The sequence below is a fragment of the Mytilus edulis genome, chromosome 3 (genome assembly GCF_963676685.1).
Source record: "Mytilus edulis chromosome 3, xbMytEdul2.2, whole genome shotgun sequence".
Classification (NCBI taxonomy): Eukaryota; Metazoa; Mollusca; class Bivalvia; order Mytilida; family Mytilidae; genus Mytilus; species Mytilus edulis.
The window spans coordinates 37,667,490-37,689,538 of NC_092346.1; the positions used below are offsets into that span (position 1 = coordinate 37,667,490).

General features: G+C 32.0%; 2 protein-coding genes across 2 annotated transcripts in view; one reads left to right on the forward strand and one right to left on the reverse strand.

Moving 5' to 3' along the window:
* LOC139516397 (uncharacterized) overlaps window positions 1-2,127 on the forward strand; it is a 41,727-nt gene extending 39,600 nt beyond the window's left edge. The window contains exon 14 of the mRNA XM_071306471.1: window positions 385-2,127. Within this exon, the coding sequence (XP_071162572.1) occupies window positions 385-995 (611 nt within the window). The 3' untranslated portion in view covers window positions 996-2,127. The remainder of the gene's footprint in view (window positions 1-384) is intronic.
* A 3,366-nt stretch (window positions 2,128-5,493) lies between these two features.
* Window positions 5,494-20,349, reverse strand: LOC139516418 (dehydrogenase/reductase SDR family member 7-like). The gene is made up of 9 exons (XM_071306493.1): window positions 20,340-20,349; window positions 16,198-16,320; window positions 14,235-14,387; window positions 13,370-13,476; window positions 12,725-12,917; window positions 12,191-12,237; window positions 9,143-9,262; window positions 7,708-7,874; window positions 5,494-5,645 (listed from the first exon to the last, which is right to left on the reverse strand). Exons 2-9 carry the CDS (start codon window positions 16,313-16,315, stop codon window positions 5,579-5,581), a joined length of 972 nt encoding a protein of 323 aa, XP_071162594.1. The 5' UTR covers window positions 16,316-16,320; window positions 20,340-20,349; the 3' UTR covers window positions 5,494-5,578.
* Window positions 20,350-22,049: the final 1,700 nt, after the last annotated feature.

Consider the following 22,049-nt stretch of genomic DNA (forward strand, 5'->3'; position numbering starts at 1 on the left):
CATTTCATAAACACTGTATAAAATGTTGTAAAACTTTTGATTTGAAATAATTATCATCAAAAATGAATGTTTTACAAGCTTTTCCCAGTTTTTCGCTATTTTTGACAAATTTTGCTATTTTTCACCCAAAAAAATCCATGTTCCCACTCAGATATCTTGGTAGACTTTTGGTATGTTATAAAGAAAGTCATTTTGAATAGAAAAATTCCCAAACAAATTCTGTTGCAATTTTTTTGAGGTCAAATGCTATTTTGACTAGACTAGTAAGAGAATTACTGCAGTTGACTGTGATTATTTATTGGTAATAATTTCATCATATTTAAACACGAAATAGAATTAGAAAATTATGTTAGAAAATAATATGTGTTTATTTAACCATTTCAGTTATGGCACAAGAAGAAGAACTTATTGAACCAAATCCAAAAAAACAAAAGAAGAACTCCATAAATCAGCCATATGATTGCCCAAAAGATGGTTGCACAAGAGCTTTTAAAACTCAATGTGCACTGGAGCAACACATCATTGTTGGTAATTGTGATTATCACAATGAAAAAACAACTCAAGATAAAGCAAAATCTATGTATGGGCAAAAGGTTAATTCTTTGTTTCACGGAACAAGGGTTCAACTGGATTGTAACTTGAATGACTGCCGTACATCAGAATCAGTAAAAGGATGGGCACTAAAGGGTAAAAAGAAAAGAACAGTTTTTAGTCAATCTCAAGTGAATTACATGAAGGAGAAATTTGATATTGGGAAGGTATCAGGAAGAAAAGTTGATCCCTTTCAAGCAGCTGATGAGATGAGACAGCTGCAAGAAGAGGGGAAATATGTATTTTCTAGGAAGGACTATTTAACTGGGCAGCAGATTACAGCCTATTTTTCAAGGTTGGCACTCAAAGACAGGAAGACCGACCTTGAAGATTTCAGATCTGCCGAAGAGGAAACTAACAAAAGATGCCTTAAACAGGAGATTTTGGACAGTGTTTCTTTATAACTTTGAATAACATATTTATAGAAATATATATATATAATTCAGTTTTAATGTATATGTACTATTATGTTATTTTGTTAATTCTAGTACGATCAAACATATATATCATTTTTCAAGGCAAAAACTTGAATTTTTCAAATTTGACCTTGACAGTTTAAAGTTGTCCTGAAAGTGCAATTTGAACCTTTTTTAACCTCAAAATGACATATTCTGATTTACTGAATAGCTTAATTAAAGATAACAATTCAAGAAGATCTGTTATTATACTAGACTAAAACTAGACGAAATATTATTTTTCTATATTTGGTCATGTAATTTCACTTGAACACTTGACCTTGAATTTTGTGGAAATGACCTTGGTCTTTGACCAGTTTGATTTTTAAAAACTTATAGATAATGCCCTTAAAGTTATCAGATTGAATATTAACCTATTAATTGAAGGTAACATGAAAATAGTTTAAACATATCAGGAAGTGGAGTTATCTTTTTTAACATTTTTTTTAAATTTTGACCTTGACCTTCAATCTTGATTTTTTAAATCTGGCAAGTCTTATTTGTATTTCTTTCTTTATAGCAATAAACAATTTAGATATATACTATTAACATTAAAGAAACAGTCAGGAATATCATTAGAAATCAACAAATTTTGGTAAAAATGTCAATATTTTAGATCTATGACATTGACCTCTGACCTTGACCTTTAGAGAATGGATCTAAAATTCCTTATAAATCTTTTGCTTTTCATAGCATCTCATTGGCCTATCCTTTTTGAACATTTTGGTTAATAATTGAATATAAGAAAATGAAAAAAAACATTACTTTGATATGTGTCAAATGCAGAAAATTAGCAACTGGGTGGGGGCTTTTTGGGGTTCATGTCTAACTATAAATACTTCTTACCCCACTAAATTTTTTTTAATTTTGGACAGCATAATAATAATGCTCTTTAAAAAGAGTAATAACTTTATCACTGATTTGGTGCATGTTTATAAATTAGCCTTAGAAATCCATACAAAATTTGACATTTCAAAAAAATGAAAAAGGGGGGTGACCTTCTATATTTTTTTTATAGTAAGAAAATATCGAAATTTACCAATAGATGTATTAATGTCATGATTAAACTTTATTAAGTTCATGTTTTCTTTGTTACTGCCCTATCAGTTATGCATAATGAGAATTGAATTATAGAAAATGGCAAAAAAAGGGTATTTATTCCAGGTAAAATGGATGAAAATAAGCATGAGTGGTTACCATGGCAACCGTACTGAAACTTTGAATTTTTTTATTGTTTAAGTTATTGTGGGGTGGTAATAGATTCTGTATACAAGTATGACCAAATTCTGAGACTATGCATGTCTGGCCCCCTCATTAAAATTCTGGTCCTTACAGAGAATTCCTAAAATGTTTAAAACACAAAATTCTTAAAGTTTATAAGTTTTAGGAAAATGAACGACAAATGTGGGGTTCCCCTCCCCCTTTTCCCCTTTTTTTAGTGTATAATTTTAAAAACTGGAAATACTCGTTGATGTTGTTTATCCTGATTTTCAAGATTTATCTGAAAATCGAATTATGTAAATATGGTTTTCAAAATAATCTTATCTATATATATATATGTGTAATAATATCAAAATCACATATAACGAAAATAAACATTTCTTGGTTGGTATTGTGTATTATTTTTATCCCAGGCTCTTTCATCTATAAATTGAGTAAGAAACCATGTGGTATATGTGAACTAACATAAAATTATTATGCGACCTGTTAGTCAAATGCGTTTGGTTTAAATATACCTTTTTACTTTTTTGGTTATTTGGGAAATGTTGTTGTGCTGTATTTAGACCCTTCTACAACGAAATTTGTTTTACATGCACACGTATAAAAATTGCGGTTTGTATCCAACGCAATCATAGGTTTGAACGTAGTTTTCAATTTAGACTCGTTTATACTGCAGGAAAAGAATCAAACGCTTCATTCAACTTTCAAAATACGCTTGACCAGCTTGTTTACATTACATCATTCTCCTTTTCAATAAATATAGCTTTGAAAATAGGCTAAGATCCCATTTTATATCTTATGTTCGAGCAATACATTCCTTGACATTTACCGTGTATCTTAATAATACTGCTAGTTAAATTGTTCATTTTTATCGCTATTATAATACATAGCTCCATCCAATGTACCTTTTATAGAACCATAAATGCATCTGAAGTCGATGTAATAAATTTAGTTACAATGATTTTATTATGAATCGGCTTGGCTTTTCCTAGTATTTATACCTATATGACATAGAGAAAAGTATAAACTATCGACGTTAGACCCCCCTCGTTTCTATTCATTCCTTATAAAATCAATCATAATTTTCTCCTTAATGTATTGACATAAGAATAGTACAACCACAACTAATCAGATTCCGTGTAAATCTAAGCCTGATAAATGTGGTATACAATATCAATATGTCATTTGTACTTTTTTTTTGTTCTGTTCAAAACATACCCCATTAAAAAAGTAATGAGAACAGCAGACTGATGTACCTTAATCAAATCACACAGGGAAACTCATTTGAATTTTGATATTAATAATACTGAAGTTATTGCGGTCGCTTGTATGTGCGCGACTTGTTAACTCAATGTCAATATTTTACTTGGAAAAGAAAGTCTTCATTAGTCGATTGGTCTATTGTAGATTTTTTTTAAACATTGATGTTCGTTTCTTTTAATAGAATAAGAAAAAGCAAATGAATCTATTTAATGTCAGCTCGCGGTGAATGTTATTGATAGACAAGATTATTCAAATCCTCAGTATTGATAACCTTGCAAATATAACTTGAGTGTTTTCATGTTTCAACGAATAAACCAATATGAGTATTCCACCTAATTTCTCCGTCTGACATCGTTGCTGAATTTTCCAATATACATATATGAATCTGAACTAAAGACATCCCATTCATGATATACAGATTTTGTTTTTCGGTTTGAGGATCTTTTGTTATTTTTTAATCTTTTCTTTGTATAGTTTATTTTTTTGTTTTTTTTTTTCAAATTCCATACTAGTATTGTAAAGTAATATAAAAGGATAATTACATGTCATAGATAACATTGTGTTGAAATAATAAACCCATTCAAAAAAAGATTAAACCGGATGGACATAAACAGGGAGAGTGTTCTTGAAGAAGAGTCAAAAACAGGTCGACTTAAGTAGGAATTGTTAATTTCACGATACGTTCGCTTTTTTTACTACCTCATATTCACGACACGTTATGGCGGTCTTGGATGTTTGGTTACAATTTTATCTTTAATGTTGTTCATTCTGATATTTTAACTGAGTATTGAGTCGTACAGTTATTGATGCTTGCATAACAGAAAACTATAACCCTGTCAACGTACCAAGTAATGTTACTCTTGAAGTGAATGCCAAAACCAGTTTTCGATTGTTGCCTTAATTTGAATCTTTTTTACACTTGAACATCGGCAAATTGCTGCAATAACTTATAGTTCTTGATTGTTCATCTGGAATCTTCTGTGTTCTTTCTAACATATATCATTGCAAAAATTACTTCAGCATTTTTATATTTAAAACTTATAATGCAAAGTAGACCCTGAAAGAGTTTGGCATATCTTTTTATTCTAATTCCCCAAAATTTGAATAGTTTTTGGCGTATTTGTCGTTTGGTCTCGAGCATATGTAGTTTTTTTACATTGCTATACAATGAAGGCGAAGGAAAATCATTTTCTGGATGTAATCGATTAATACACGGAACTTGACTATTGACATTGGTGTGAAGCAAAAATTAAAAAAATTAAGTATTGAAATTAAAGTTTTCCTTAGGAAAGTTTCATCAAAATATTGGATAATATCAGGTGTCGAGAGGGACAAGGTTGTCATCCTTCGCCTGCAAACCCGTCATTGCAATCAAAGAGAATAACAAGTCAAATTGAAAGGGTCAATGCAGTGGCATCGAAGAAAAATTCGTTTAATAAACTGGTCATTAATTGAGACTGTAAATTCTGTAAACTAAAAGCTACTAGATTTAGGCAGTTTATGTCACAGAATCTATGCTTCCTCCATGAAGTTGGTGTAGTCGACAAATAAAGTCATGAAGCGAACAGTTCTAAGTGGACTACTAGATGAGTTTGTGTTTTTGCAGAGGTAAGTCCAACTTTGTCAAGGAGCTTTCGAATAAAAAAAACAAATATTTGCATAAATTAAGTGAATGATTATCTACTATTGTTCGACAAATCCTTATTTTGAAATACTATTTTGCGTGTTATATTTAAATTAGACTGGACGTTTTGGGGGATATCACGATGAAGGAAACATATTTTGCATACTTAATTTGCCTATTTTAGACTCCTTCTTTACTGGTCCTCAGACACTTACTATACTAGTCTTGATTCCATTGAAAAAAACTGGGTCTTATGATTTTTTAGGCACAAAGACACTTGAATAGTCTCTTTATTTAAAAGTATCAAAAGCAACTTGTAATGTCTATCCAATGCATAATTTAAGTGTTCATACTTCATGCTACCTGGAAAGATATGATCAGACATACCATATAAAAATTGCATTTCTGCTGTTCCCATTAGATCTTAATGTAAATTTGTCATTCCAGATTGAAGCTTCTTTACACGTTTGGCACCAATACGTCTTCCTAATCTGTAGACAAAAATAAACACATATAACAAAAATTGACACAACCGTTATCTCCATTATCAAGCAACATTAAATCTGCATAATAAGTCTAATAAGCATGTCTTCAAGACGGTATATTATCGTTCATCAGGTGCTTGTGTTACACATTCGAATTTATTTTTTGAAGGGTGGATATCTACACGAAAGGTGCTGATGCTAGGGTTATTCCGTATAAACATGAATGATTTTTTTCGAAATGTCATTTCGCTATCAGTTCAGTGTTTCAACTCAATTGTGACAGGAAATATTGACTTATCAAAGGCACCAGAGATCGACAACGGCTATTTTATGGCGGTATCAATTTACGCCATTAACCGTTTTCAATATTCTATTAATTGTTCAACCGTCTGTATTCTCGATAGTTTAAACTTCGTCAATAAACATACATAATTCTACAATTCCCTTTAAAGCGCGTAATAACATTGACGCTACAAATTTTAATGCAGCAGGTGTCCATTTGTTTTTCCACGATTACGTTCTTTTCAGTTATGCCCCAGGTCAACAAATATTGAAAGTTCTTAAAACTCATAAACACTGAAAAATTCATTGTGCCAATAGTTATCAAAGGTACCAGGATTATGATTTAGTACGCCTGACGGGCGTTTCGTCTTCATAAGACCAAAAAGGACCATAAGTAAAGCCATATTTGGACAAGAATCATAGCTAATATTGAGCAACACACATGTTAATGACTTCCAAAGCGTCATAACACATACTTTAATTTACCGTTCAATTTTGCAGTTACATGAACACTAATTACAATTCAGAATACTCATCAGTAAATAAATGTTCAGTAATCGAAATGTTTTGCACATACAAGCTATAAATCTGACATTTGATTCATGAAAATTTATTTGCATTTGAGAGAACATCATCGTTGTTAGAGATCATCATGATCATGTATTCCTGTAATCAATCATTCAGAATTACTTAAATAGGATTGATATGTAAGAGGATGTCTTTTTTATATGTAATTTAATTTACGGATCATTTGAATGGTTTATAAAACCATATGCATAAAAAAAAGTTCAGCGAAATTAGAAATACAGATCAAAAAACGAAATTCACCAGAAAAGCAGCAGACATGATATCTGAACAACTTTCTAACATACATATTTCAAGCTCTTTGTTACTGATGAAAAATTTAGCATAAAGGACTGAAACATGTTTACCAGTTTATGTAAAGGAGAGATGAAACTGGATCCTGCTCGGAAAACAACTAGCAGAATTCTTCCGTATTCTTGGTAATATTGTTGTGATCTCGAACAAAGAAAACGACAGTGCTATGTAGTAATTTGGAAAGCGGGACAATCTTACTTGGATATGAAAACTAAATGTATTTTTTTCATTCGTAGAGGGAAGTCGTTCATTAATCGTATAATAGTAAATCGAAGAATTCAAATATAGAAAAATACTCAACGAGGAACCGAACAACACAGTTATCCACTTTTGCACGAAGCACATACGTTAATTTCGTATCATAACGTTGTTTTCTGTCAAGAGTTGAATATTTTTCATATTCCGGACTTGGTACAAGCATTTTCTAAGGAACATAGTGGATACAACCTTGTGTTATAGCTAGTTTAACCTCCAAATTGTATGACAGTTGTATATAGTTACGTAATACCAAACATACATGATAGATTTATGTGACAATAATTGGGATCCAGCAGCACAAACTGTGTAAACATACATCACAAACATGCAACCAAACGGAATAAAACTTTAAAAAGACATACAAATAAATTTTAAAAAGACGCACAGAAAAAGGTGTTGAAGTAGATAGTAAATTTATAAACTTCATCATCTAAAGTTCGTAGCTGAAGGCAATCTTGTGATATTTGTGAAGTAAAACTTCGCTTTTATCTATAAGGTCATGGATAATTTACGATGAACTTTTATTGGAAATAGGACTAGACGTTCTTTGACAAAAAGATCAACCAATCAATGCAAAATGGCTATTTCGAGGCGAGAGGTTAATAAAGTAGACATTTTGCAATAAAAGTAAATAAGACTATTAATATACCTTCTTGTTATAGTAGGAAAATATTGGTATAAATATAAAAAGAACAGTTCTGGGTTTCCTGATAACCAAACTTCATCTAAATCATTTGCCATTGCTACAGACATAAGATAAGCACATCGTTCGGCAGTCATTCTTTTCTCTGTAGGTTTCATTTCCAGTCCCAATGTCTAAAACATCAATACATTAATCTTATAACAAATGGTTTATGTTTTCAACATTGAACCCTTTTATTGGTAGGTCTCTATTAATAAATCACTCTTTATCTAATAAATGCTTATTTAATTTGATGTAAATAACACATAATTCATATTATCTTATTTCATCGACAATGTACTTTTCTGCTGGGCATATATTAGTTGATTTATTTATTCATGGAGTGACGTTATATAGTACATTCGGAATTTATTTTGAAATGTGTTTCAAAGTTCCTTACAGTTCTATATGGGTTTCACTGTTAGATGTTCAAAAACAAACAAAAAAGTAAATTAACAAAAATCCCGACTCCAAGGAAATTCTAAACGGAAAGTCCCGGCTTATCAAATGGCAAAATCAAAAGCTCAACCACGTCAAATGAATAAAAAGAGCCTGTGAGACATGTAGAAATACATCATTATGTCATAATGTATGAGTAAAACAAACAGACGCAATATGTAAAAATGTCAAAAAACAAGTTGGGTACAGAAGTTAACATGGTGTTATAATCTTAATCGCTTATTGAACAAAACCAGATTTTTAAATTTCTTCAGAAAATCTTTGTGTTTAAAGGCATACGATACATTTTGATCTCGTATTTACAGTTTAATGCAAATTTCCATATAGGCTATTTTTTGTCTGATTTAATCAAATATGTGATAAAAAAAATATACCTTCATGCGCTACTTTTTGAGTTAAATGAGGTCGAAATTTTGTATATAGCTAAAATTTCCGAGACGGATTTGTGGCCGTATTTTCCCTTTCGAAAGAAAGCCATACCTTTTTGTTTTAAAAGATAAAAACAAATTGTTTTTGTTTGCTAAATAATTTGTAATTTCTGTATTTTATAAGTATTCTAAAAACTTATGCATTTTTTATTCAGATATAACATTTTGATATTTGTCATGAATTGAGATGAATTGTGTATATTTATCACATTAAAAAAACCACTATTTACAATTTTATAAAATTTGGTTCATCTAATCTCCCTGAAAAATGAAACAAAATGTCGTCTTAAAAAATAGGGGTCCGTGCACTCGTTTTCAAATTAAATCAATTTGAATGATAAAAATCAGTCGAAACATGCATCTTTTCCCAATATGTCACAGTTTGACGTCGGGAAAAAAAACTTTGCGTTAGCAACGTCATTTTACCTCCCCTGTAACTGTATCGTATGCCCTTAATACCAAGTACATATAAAACGTAAGGCACCCAAACGCAGAAAGATTATTCATGATCTCACCTTTTCGCCACTTTCAGTAAACGCATGCAGCAATGCCTCTGAGAAAACTGGACCTGGACAAACCATTGTTACATCAATATTATAGTTGTATCCTTCTATACGCAATGCTTCAAACCAACCCTTCAAGAAAAATTATGCATAGACAAACTATCATTAACAATTACGTATTGAGGAAAAGTTGCAGTCACTTTATAAAATTGGTGAACATTCTGCGCTATGAAATATAATAAATTATAATATTACTTTTTATCTTTAACCCTTCAAACAAGATGTTGGTCTCTCGTGGAAAGTTGTCTCATTTAGCATTCATACCACACTCTTCGTATATTTATTTTTAACGAGTAATAAAAGAGGGACGAAAGATACCAAAGGGACAGTCAAACTCATAAATCGACAATAAACTGACAACGCCATGGCTAAAAAAGAAAAAGACAAACAGACAAACAAAATTACACATGACACAGTATAGAAAACAACAACCCCACCAAAAACTAGGGGTGATCTCATGTGCTCCGGAATGGTAGGCAGATCCGCTCCACATGAAGCACCCGTCGTGTTGCTTAGGTAGCAATACACAGTTAGGAGTTTAGTTTCGCATTTTGGCCCCGGTGGATTTTTCAAATAGGAAAGTTATTGTGTAATAAAATTCATTTTTAGACAGATGAGTGCTAATTTAGCCTTCAAAGATGGTTTATAAGTGCATCAAGATTATTTTTTACATGTTTTATGGGCTGTTTTCTGTTTGACAATCCGTATTTTCATAGCTAGACCGGCCGTCGGTCCAGAAATTAATGTACTGTTTACAAACACTCTTTTTCTACACGAAGTTTTTGACGCAATTTTACAAAAAAATGAGACGAAAGACATATGATTTTCATTGGATTTGCTGAATGATATATGTACACAGTTTCAGAAAAGGTATTACTTCAAGCGATTGAAATTCTACTTTTAGCCAAATTTTGGGGAAATATGTGACATCTTTCCCCCCTTTTTGCAATATTTTATAACAAATAAATGCAGATTGTTGCCATGGATACACCAAAAAGAAATTATATTTTACCATTTTATATACTGGATATAAAATCTATGGAAGATTCTGATTGCATACATATGCCCATATATGACACAAACAGTAAGCTTGATATTGCAAGAAAGCAATGAAAAGGGGATGGTAAAATTCATAAGGGCAAACTTTAGTATTTTTTCCTAACTGTTTATTGCTACCTTATGTGATAACAAATCCGGTAAATATTTTAATTCGGTAGGTCACATTCGTGAAAGGGACGAGTATTGTAGTTACGACGTAAGGAACATGTCCGATATCTTTTAAGAAACGGTTACTCCATTACGGTCAACCAACTTGGTATGGTGTCCATAAAATTTACGAAGGGATGATTTCAACTTCTCCATTTTGAACTCTTGATTTAATAGCTTCCTTGTGAGCAGTAACCCTCTATCAAGAAAATCATGATAGGAAATGCAAGCACGGGAATATCGTATCAATTGGGAGATATATACCTCGTATGGAGGTGCTGCTGGAATGTTGCTACTAAGAAATGGAAAGTTCACAATTGGAAAACTGAAATCTCTTTTGTCGTAAAGTTTTGTTTTCAACTGACCCTCATTGTCAATTTCTAGAAGTAAGTCTACATATGAGGCCGACTTAACTGTATCTATAGTATCATTTATCTCTAGTTCGATGGGATAAATGCGTTCCACATAAGTAGTCACCAAATTTTGAATTATTTAGTGAAAGAACATCATCTATATCAAAAGGAGAGTTAAAGGATATCGCTAACTTTTTATCTTTCTTCCTAAGAAGTTCCTGCATGAAGTCAGCCTCATGATATTAAAGAAACAAGTCGGCAAGTAGAGGATCACAATTTGTTCCTATTGAAATGCCGATAGTCTGTTGAAAAACACATCCTCCGGACGTTACAAATATGTTGTCAATCAAGAAATCAAGCATCTTGATAATATCAGTTTCAGTGAATTTTTTGTTTGAATCAGAGCGATCCTTAACAAAGTAGGATTTATCCCTCCCTAAGACAAGATACTTATATCTAGGTTGACCATTCTTTTTTATAAAGCAAAACAAATACCAACTCTTTCAATTTGTCTTTTAGTTTGGAATGTGGAATACTTGTGTGAAGAGTAGAAAAGTCAATTGTTTTAATACTGTTACAAGATGAAAGAGAGTTGATTGTATGCACTCTATAAGATCTTTGAAAGTTTTCAGTATCCACATCTGATTCACGCCACCTCAAGAATAGGCAGTTTCACAATAACTTTGAAGCCCGTCTTTGATTGCTGATAAAATAGATGTTCATAATTTAGAAAGAGATTTCGCGGAGCACTTGAAAGACCCAGCAAAATAGTCGTAAAGGAAACAAAGCTATGGTGATGTAGTACATGTCGACGACGAGGGAACATGGTATGCTTGATTAGAAGGACTAAAACATGACGCGGAGCAGAATGGTGTGAAAAAATCAAACGTAACATTTTAGGATAGAGACATAACTTAATTGAAGTTTGCTTAATGGAGAAGTTTATCTTAACAATCATTACGTGATAGTGTACAGAAATTCCTCTAATTCTATGGAAATTTATCCCTTTCCGAACCAATTGTATTAAAAAAATAATCAACGTGTGGTTGCAGGTGATCTCAAAAGATCATTGGATGGTTTTAATGATCATAACCTCTTTAGCTGACTGAATGAATCAAAATATGCTAACAGGTGTTAATGAAATTGATAACTTCGTGGAATGTGAAAGGCACTCGAATGGGATTTTCGTTTAACAAAAAACAGAAATTATTTTTTTAATGATAAGAGAAACAGACCCTTACATGGTTACTCGTGGCTTATCGGATTTATCCAATCTTGATAGTTAAATTATAAATTTTAAAGTCCTCGCCGAGTTTCGGACTTTAAAATTGATAATTTAACTATCTCGATTGGATAAAGCCGATAATCCAACCGTGTCAATGTAAGAATCTATATGTTTACACCGGTAATCAAAAAGAAAGTATCAAGGATTAAGACTTACATGTAAGGCATGTTTTGATCCACTATAAGAACCTAGTCCTGGTGCTCCTAAAATGAAACAACAAGAACACAAATAAATGTAATAGAAATATTCTAGAATTTACCCAAACAAATCATTTAACATATATACACATGTAGATCTTTACGTGGTGTTTGATTCCATGCAGTTTTAAAAAAGACTACTTGGAATGAAAAGTGGTAATAGCTTTGCATTATAATTACAAATCGAACAGTCTCCTTCTTTTGGAATTCTTGTCATTCTCACGTGTGTCTTCATTTGGTTTGTATATTTTTTTATTGTAACAGGTCTTCAACGCGTTGATTATTGAGTATCACTTACAAGACATAAATTGTAAAAATGCACATGCGGTTCAACAACAAAGTACGGTTTAGTTTGAGAATCTAGTGCATCAGAATAAAATTCTTTAAATAAAGCTTATATAACTGTACACAAACAATAAGTTCCTTATCTATCTGACTGTGTTTTCAAGAGGAAAGTGTGGGAAAAATACTTGAACATACATCATCTTCATACCTAACTTTCCTGCCAAACTACTTGTAATAACAATCCTTCCATAGTTTTGTTTAATCATATGTGGTAAGATACATTTTGTTAGTGACAGAAGACCGAGAACATTTACATTTAACATTGCTTTATCAACTTCAAGACTTGTGTTTTCCCATAATGCTCTCTGTGATCGACCGGCATTATTTACAAGCACGTCTATCTGAAAAATAAAAAAACAATCCAAGATTGATTTTTTTTTAATATTTAGCAATTTGTAAATGCATAGCCATATATTAATTTGTATTGTTCTGTATTATCTACATTTTGATTCAGTAGGAGTTTGATCCAAAATAATCATGTGCATATTGGAAATAGTCGGTAAGCATTTAGAATATCAAGTTTTGTAATGATGCTTCTAAACCTTATATGGGATATGATCCGACCTGTCGAAATCTAATTGATTTAGATTTAACATTTAGATTATGAACATAATTGAGTTATTCCCATTGCCGACTATCTAATTTTTCATACTAGTACTTCAAACATATGATTTAAATTATAAAAAGTTGCATAGGATAATTACTGATGTGAGTATCGGACAAGATTTCCCTGAAATTTTTGGAAAAAAGGCAGTCTAAAAAACAACATAATAGACAATAAATTATAACAAACCTTTTTGAAATATTTAAGTACAACTTCAACTGCATTTGCATGACTTCCAAAATCCAAAAGATCCAGTGGTAAAATTAAGATATCTTTGGTCCCAATTCCTGGATTTTCTTAAATTAGAATAATGATGAAAGTCTAGATGGAGTATTTTGTTTCTTTATTCATTTGCTTATTTTTTTCTATTTTCCCTTTCTTTATTCATTTGCTTATTTTACTATTTTCCCTTTCTTTGTTTATTTTGACCATAACATCTATTTCTCGGGCATTTTTACGCTCTATTATTCATACAAATTTCTGTTTTTCCTGTTTTTTTAATGGAACTATTGTTCAGCTACATATTGTTTTGTAACTGTAATTTTGTTTCGTTTGAAATGTATTTAAACGACACAAATTAAACATTACAAAAACTAAAACACTGGATATATGTTGTTGAAATGATAACTGAAAGCATGCGTCAGGCAAACAAGATTATATACAAAGTACCGTAAAAGAAAAATACGATTTAGACATTTATCTTCTATCTTATGAGTATTGAAAATGATCAAAATTGAAATATCAAAAATAATTCACATTTAGAGGAGAGCTGTGATACAGTATTTCATTTAGTCTACTAATAAATCTATTTTGTGATAACATAAAAATATAAATGATGCTGACTACCGCAAACACTATATAAATACATACTGGGACTATTTTTTAGCTACGTATCGTTTGGTAACTGAAAATGTTGTTTCAATAAAAAAAATAAGTGTTAACGACAAAAATGAAAAATTACAACTAAAACACTAGATAAATGTTGTTGGAATAGTTACATTAAGCCATGCGTTAGGCAAACAAAATAACAAAATGTACTGCAAAAGAGCTATACGTTTTAGACAGTGATCTTTGACTTGTTTCAATCTATCTTCTCTTCTTGCTGATAATATAAGTTTGCATCCAACTGATGATAATTTGTATGCCAGAGCTTCTCCAATGCCACTGGAGGCACCCGTTATCCATACCACTTTGCCTTTCAGTGAGGCTGCAATAGCAAGAAATCATTTCAGATCCTTCAAACAATGACAGTTATGTTCAGATGTGTGAATTAGATAAGGCTACAAATATATAGAAATGTCTGATTATTTTCCATTAGATTTTCAAATTGATTTGTATTTTCAATTTGTAAATTTCAAAATTGCACGTCTATTCAAGATCTTTCAGAGCTAAACCAATTTCACTATTACATAACAGATGAAACAAAGATGCATTTTGATTTAAAACTTGATGAAAATAAATGAATCACACACACCCACGTATAAATAGGATATTAAGACAAGAAACATTATAATTTGGATGAGTTGGTAAAAGTCATATTTCACTATCTACCTCCTTCTTATAACAGGATTGTCATCATTAACGACATTTTGAATGTCAAACATGATTTTTACATACTTTACGCGAAAGTTTGCAAAATTATTAACGTAAACAAAAACCAAAGGATAAAATAACAAAAATATCGAACTCTTACGAAAATTCAAAATAGGATAGTCCCTTATCGTTCTCCAAGTGCTCTATACAAAATAATACTATAAAGCAGTTATATTGCGAGTTTATTCTTTAACTGCACTAGGATTACGCTGATCCCGGTTAATCTTCCAGATCTAAAGGGGTATATTCAAAACAATATTTCAGATATGTTGTTTAAAATAGTGTTTTAATGGATTTCATTTAGAAATTCAGAAATTATAACTCAATCCTTACACACAACTATCATATCATATAATCTCTTTCTATGATGATATACAGAAGACCCTTCGTTTGAGCAATGGGGATCCAGTGACCATGTCCGAATCACCAAACGAGGAAGCACATACCAAATAAAAATATTTTAGAACATTTCAAAGTATTATGAAAGAAATTTCATCTAGAAACAAAAATTTAGAAGAATTTCATGCTATTTACAATTGTCATTAAAAACTGACAATGTACTTTCGTTCTTTCTTACTTTCAACAGCTGGAATAAGTTGGGGGTTTTTTTCAAATCAAACAAGGTTTCAAGAATTCTTCTAGAATCAACAGATTGCAACTAACATTTATTTTTCAGTCTATTCCAACAGCTGTGACAACGACCTTGACCTTTGAACCTGAAAATGATACCATTTGTTCCCTTCCGTATAGGTTCGTGCACACGAAAATATGGCGTAGTAAACTAGCGGCATTTTCATATATTTTTTTTTAATTTCGATAACTGGATTAACAAAACATTAATTAAAGAACTTACAATCAAAACTAATACATGAAATAAACTAAACTATAAAACAACGGTATAATAGATAACAAAAAACACAACATAAATAATTATTTAGAATACAAAGGTTTAGAAAAAAATCTTTTTGTGATGATTTCAGACTTGTATTGTGCTGGAAAAGCATTATTTTGATAACGTTCTGAAGAAGGTTATTTTACTTAGAAATCAAAATGAGTGGTATGAGTGCCAATGAGACAATTCTCCACCCAAGTCACAATTTGTAAAAGTATGTGTCATAGTACGGTCTTCAACACGGAGCCTTGTCTCAAACCGAACATCAACAACCACTAAACATCAGGTTCCTAAATTACGACATGTGCGAACAAATGCAGTGGATTTATACGTTTTTTAAAAATAGGTTCAAATCTTCACCCTTACCTGAAACATAGTGTAACATCACAACATAAAAAGACCCACTATAAATATCAAATGAAATGGCTAAACTCAGTCAAAAGATATATTAATAAAACAAGTGAACATACACTGAACGAATAAACGAATAGAATGGTTCTGCTGTAATGAACATATGCAATAAACTATTTACCTGGTGTCTCTCCGAACTTACAGTACCATTGTAAATGAAGATCACAGTCGCTTAATAATATTCTTATTATTTGTATAAATAATAATGCCACTCCAAAAACAACTAACAAGTCAAACATAGTTTCTGAAATTATAAAAGGAATGCTACAAGATCAAGTCAGCCGAAGATGCAGAAAATTTTAATCCTGGTATCTATGCTGAGTTTTTTTACAACTATACACTGGATAGATGACTCTGCAAGTTGAGTTTTAGTCCCCAGTGGTATTGTACGTCTGTGCTGCCTTGATTTATCATTGATATGGTCATAATTATAAATTAACTTGGAATTTTTCGGAATAGTACTAAAGATCTTCTACCACAGGTGTAGATTACCTTAGCTATATTTGACAAAACACTTCTGAACTTTGGGTCATCAATGCTCTTCAACTTCGTCCTTTTTCCGTTTTAAATAGTTTGATTCGAGCTTCTTTCAGTGGTAAGCCACTGCTGGTGGAGATTTATTTCCCCGAGGGTATCACAAGCCCAGTAGTCAGCACTTTTTGTGCTGACATGAATTGTCATTGATATGGTTATATATAAATTTACTGTTTTTAGAATTTTTTGAAATACTAAGGCTTTTCTACCTCAGGCATAGATTACCTTAGCTGTATTTGGCAAAACTTTTAGGAATTTTGGTTCTCAATGCTCTTCAACTTCGTACTTTATTTGGCTTTTTTAACCTATTTGGATTCGAGCGTCACTGATGTGTCTTTTGTAGACGAAACGCGCGTCTGGCGTATATACTAAATTTAGTCCTGGTATCTATGATGAGTTTATTTATAGACGAAAAGCTCGACTGGCGTACAAATTTCAATCCTGGTATATACGTTGAGTTTATTCACAACCACTAGATCAATATATGTCAGTACTGGTGGAGGTTTCATCCCAAGGGTATCACCAGCCTAATTGTCGGCACTTTTGGGATGGCATGAATTATCACTGATATGGTCCTAATTATTGTTTACAATAGTTATAAAAGGTACCAGGATTATAATTTATTACGCCAATTGCGCGTTTCGTCTACACAAGACTTATCAGTGACGCTCAGAACAAAATAGTTATAAAGCCAAACAAGTACAAAGTTGAATAACATTGAGGACCAAAAATTCCAAAAGGTTGTGCCAAATACGTTTAATGTAATCTATTCCTGGGATAAAAAAATCCTTATTTTTTCGAAAAATTCAAAATTTTGTTACAGGAAATTTATAAAAATGACCATATAATTGATATTCGTGTCAACACCGAAGTGCTGACTACTGGGCTGGTGATACCCTCGGGGACGAAACGTCCGCCAGCAGTGGCATCGACCTAGTGGTGTAAATAGTTATCAAAAGTACCATCATTATCATTTAATACGCCGGACGCGCGTTTCTGCTACATAAGACTCATCAGTGACGCTCGGATTAAATAGTTATAAAGCCAAACTAGTACAAAGTTGAAGAGCATTAATTGAGTACCAAAAACTCCAAAAAGTTGTGCCAAATACGTCTAAGGTAATCTATTTTTGGGGTATGAAAATCCTTATTTTTTCGAAAAATTAGAACTTTGTTTATAAAAATGACCATATAATTGATATTCATGTCAACACCTAAGTGCTGACTACTGGGCTGGTGATACCCTCGGGAACGAAATGTACACCAGCCGTGGCATCGACCCGGTAGTGTAAATAGTTATCAAAGGTACCAGGATTTTAATTGTATACGCCAGACGCGCGTTTCGTCAACATAAGACTCATCAGTGACGCTCAGATCAAAATAGTTATAAAGCCAAACAAGTACAAAGTTGAAGAGCATTGAGGACCAAAAACTCCAAAACGTTGTGTCAAATACGTCTAAGGTAATCTATTTTTGGGGTATTGAAATCCTTATTTATTTTTTCGAAAAATTCAAAATTTTGTTACAGGAAATTTATAAAAATGACCATATAATTGATATTCATGTCAACAACACCTAAGTGCTGACTACTGGGCTGGTGATACCCTCGGGGACGAAACGTCCACCAGCAGTGGCATCGACCCAGTAGTGTAAATAGTTATCAAAGGTACCAGGATTATAATTGTATCCGCCAGACGCGCGTTTCATCTACATAAGACTCATCAGTGACGCTCAGATCAAAATAGTTATAAAGCCAAACAAGTACAAAGTTGAATAACATTGAGGACCAAAAATTCCAAAAGGTTGTGCCAAATACGTTTAATGTAATCTATTCCTGGGATAAAAAAATCCTTATTTTTTCGAAAAATTCAAAATTTTGTTACAGGAAATTTATAAAAATGACCATATAATTGATATTCATGCCAACACCGAAGTGCTGACTACTGGGCTGGTGATACCCTCGGGGACGAAACGTCCGCCAGCAGTGGCATCGACCTAGTGGTGTAAATAGTTATCAAAAGTGCCATCATTATCATTTAATACGCCAGACGCGCGTTTCTGTTACATAAGACTCATCAGTGACGCTCGGATTAAATAGTTATAAAGCCAAACTAGTACAAAGTTGAAGAGCATTAATTGAGTACCAAAAACTCCAAAAAGTTGTGCCAAATACGTCTAAGGTAATCTATTTTTGGGGTATGAAAATCCTTATTTTTTCGAAAAATTAGAACTTTTGTTTATAAAAATGACCATATAATTGATATTCATGTCAACACCTAAGTGCTGACTACTGGGCTGGTGATACCCTCGGGAACGAAATGTACACCAGCCGTGGCATCGACCCGGTAGTGTAAATAGTTATCAAAGGTACCAGGATTTTAATTGTATACGCCAGACGCGCGTTTCGTCAACATAAGACTCATCAGTGACGCTCAGATCAAAATAGTTATAAAGCCAAACAAGTACAAAGTTGAAGAGCATTGAGGACCAAAAACTCCAAAACGTTGTGCCAAATACGTCTAAGGTAATCTATTTTTGGGGTATTGAAATCCTTATTTATTTTTTCGAAAAATTCAAAATTTTGTTACAGAAAATTTATAAAAATGACCATATAATTGATATTCATGTCAACAACACCTAAGTGCTGACTACTGGGCTGGTGATACACTCGGAGACGAAACGTCCACCAGCAGTGGCATCGACCCAGTAGTGTAAATAGTTATCAAAGGTACCAGGGTTATAATTTTATACGCCAGACGCGCGTTTCATCTACATAAGACTCATCAGTGACGCTCAGATCAAAATAGTTATAAAGCCAAACAAGTAGAAAGTTAAAGAGCATTGAGAACCAAAAATTCCTAAAAGTTGTGCCAAATACGTCTAAGGTAATCTATTCCTGGGATAAGAAAATCCTTATTTTTTCGAAAAACTTGTATTTTTCGAATTACCAAGGATTTTCTACCCCAGGAATAGATTACCTTCGATGTATTTAACAAAATCTATCTGAATTTGGAGATGCAAATGCTCTTCAACATCGTATTTTAATTGGCTTTTTATTAACTTGTTTGATTTGAGCATTGCTGATTAGATGTTTGTAAACGAAATAGGCATACACAATGTTTATCCTGGTATCTATATGATGAGTTTATCTATAACGTTAGGTGTCTTGAACAGCACTTTAGTAATTTTGTCAGTGTAAATGACTATAATATAAAATGCATTTTGTAGACATGGAAACCTAAATATTACAATATGGAACGTGGAATCACGTCTGATCAATACAGTACTGACAATCATGATTTCAATAAACTCAGTCACAGATCCCGCATGTCCATTTTTGTCCATCTGACGTTTTTTGTCACAAGCTACTGGATATCACATCGGTATATATATAGTAGATCATAGTATATATCAGTATAATGAGTGATGCATATACAGAGCAGGATTTTTACCCAAAGCCTAGCCTTCGTCTAAACCAGTCCATATGGTGTGGGTTTTTTTTCAATTAAAGTATTAAATCTATTCGACTTCTTTGATTATTGCTACCGTGCCTGTCTATTCAAATTAACTTATGATATGCAATCGGTAAAATTACCTTGTAATTTACAAGACAGAGTACAGATATTGATCATGCATGATTTTAACTGTTCTTACATCAAGGAAAGATCAGCAGATATTGCTCATGTGCAAGAAAAATATCATTTATATACTAAAAATTTAGTTTGCTTACTTTCACCTTTGACTCCTCAGTTTGTAAATAAACTGAGTTATCGGTCATGGGTTCAATATGATATCATTCAAAGTTCCTTTTCCGCGAATTACGAATTAACAGCAGTTGTTTGATTATAAATATTTCTACAATTTTTTTATGATGATTTCACTGAAAATATGTATATAAAAAAAGCTTGGATAAGTCTAATTTATTTAGATAAATATAGTTATCAGTAACCGAGACATGTGATTAAGGCATTAATTGTTGCCACAGGCACTTGTCTCAGAAAAAAATTTCCTATATACCTTAATATAACACGTTATTTTAAGGTATATAGGAAACAAATATTCTGAAACAAGTGCCTGTGATTGTTTGCCCATATCAATTTGACAATACGTTAAAGTAAGATATTACTGTTAAATTTTGACAAGTATTGTTCTTATTTGGAAAACTACGCAACATAAAACTTATAAAGTATAATTATAACTTGAATCAGTCCCCGGTACTTTTCTTTTTATGTCTTGAATTGGCTGAATTGTCCATTATGATCTTTATTCTCCGTCTACGAGTTAAGGGTGAGCATCCGTCCGACTGTGCATCCGTCCAGTTATGGTCTTATCAAATGGATGTTTTGGTGAACACATTTTCATTATGAAGTGAACTGTTTGGCATAGTTATATATGCCAAATTAGGGTTTAGAACACGATTTCACTACTTATTGATCTTAATAGGAGTAGGAATGCCCTTTACCGTCAGGCGTCAAACGGTCATTTTCGGCTACCGCTTAATTGTGTCAAATTGGTTAAAATTTTACCGCGATTCGTTAAGAAAAATGCTTATCGTGATTTGTCAGAGGTCTAAAATATAAATGTATAAAAAAAAACTAAAACGTATATCCAAATTATAAAAAGTCTAAAATAAACAATTTACGATGCATGAGCTTACTAATAAGTATAATATTTCGTAGACGCCATCTAATGAACCATCGCGGTGTCATCCGAAGACTGTCGACTGCCATACAAACATAAATGTCGATATAAATTATAGATAGATAGTGAACACATGCAATTGAATTCATCTTATCGGTTTAAAATATGTTAACAATCGTTCTAACCTTTATAAGAATGAGTTTGTGTAGATAGAATCAGTCAATTAAAACGCAAAAACAAAAACAAATAAATATAGAAGGGTTCCATTCCACACTGAGGTACTGAGACTGATCGAGGGTTATAACATTATATTAAGGTATGAAGGATTTTTTTCAGAGACAAGTGTTTGTGTTCCATTCCCCCAAACGACTGTGTCCAGTCAAACAAAATGATCACATCTCTAAGTAAGTAAGTAAAACTTTATTTTGATTCGGCATATTGACAACTGAACAGTACAAACATAAGCTCTAATGAGCTTTTCACCGAATATAAAAAAAAATATGCAATAACAAATAAAACAAGGCATGCAGCATGCAGCATGCAAAATAAATAATAAAAAGCAGCACCAAATTTAACTCTAGCAATAGCATTATCTTGCTTAATAACAAAACATATATATGAAGCACCATTTTTTTTTTAAATTTGCAGTTTAAAATTATTTTCAAGTTTAAATAATTCATAATTAAAAAACTAAAAATTTCAAATCTTGTATATTTTAAAATGTAAAAAAAACAAAATTTCAGTCGCAACGCATGCTGCCAATGCAGCATAAAAAGCATAAATATTATGATAACAAATT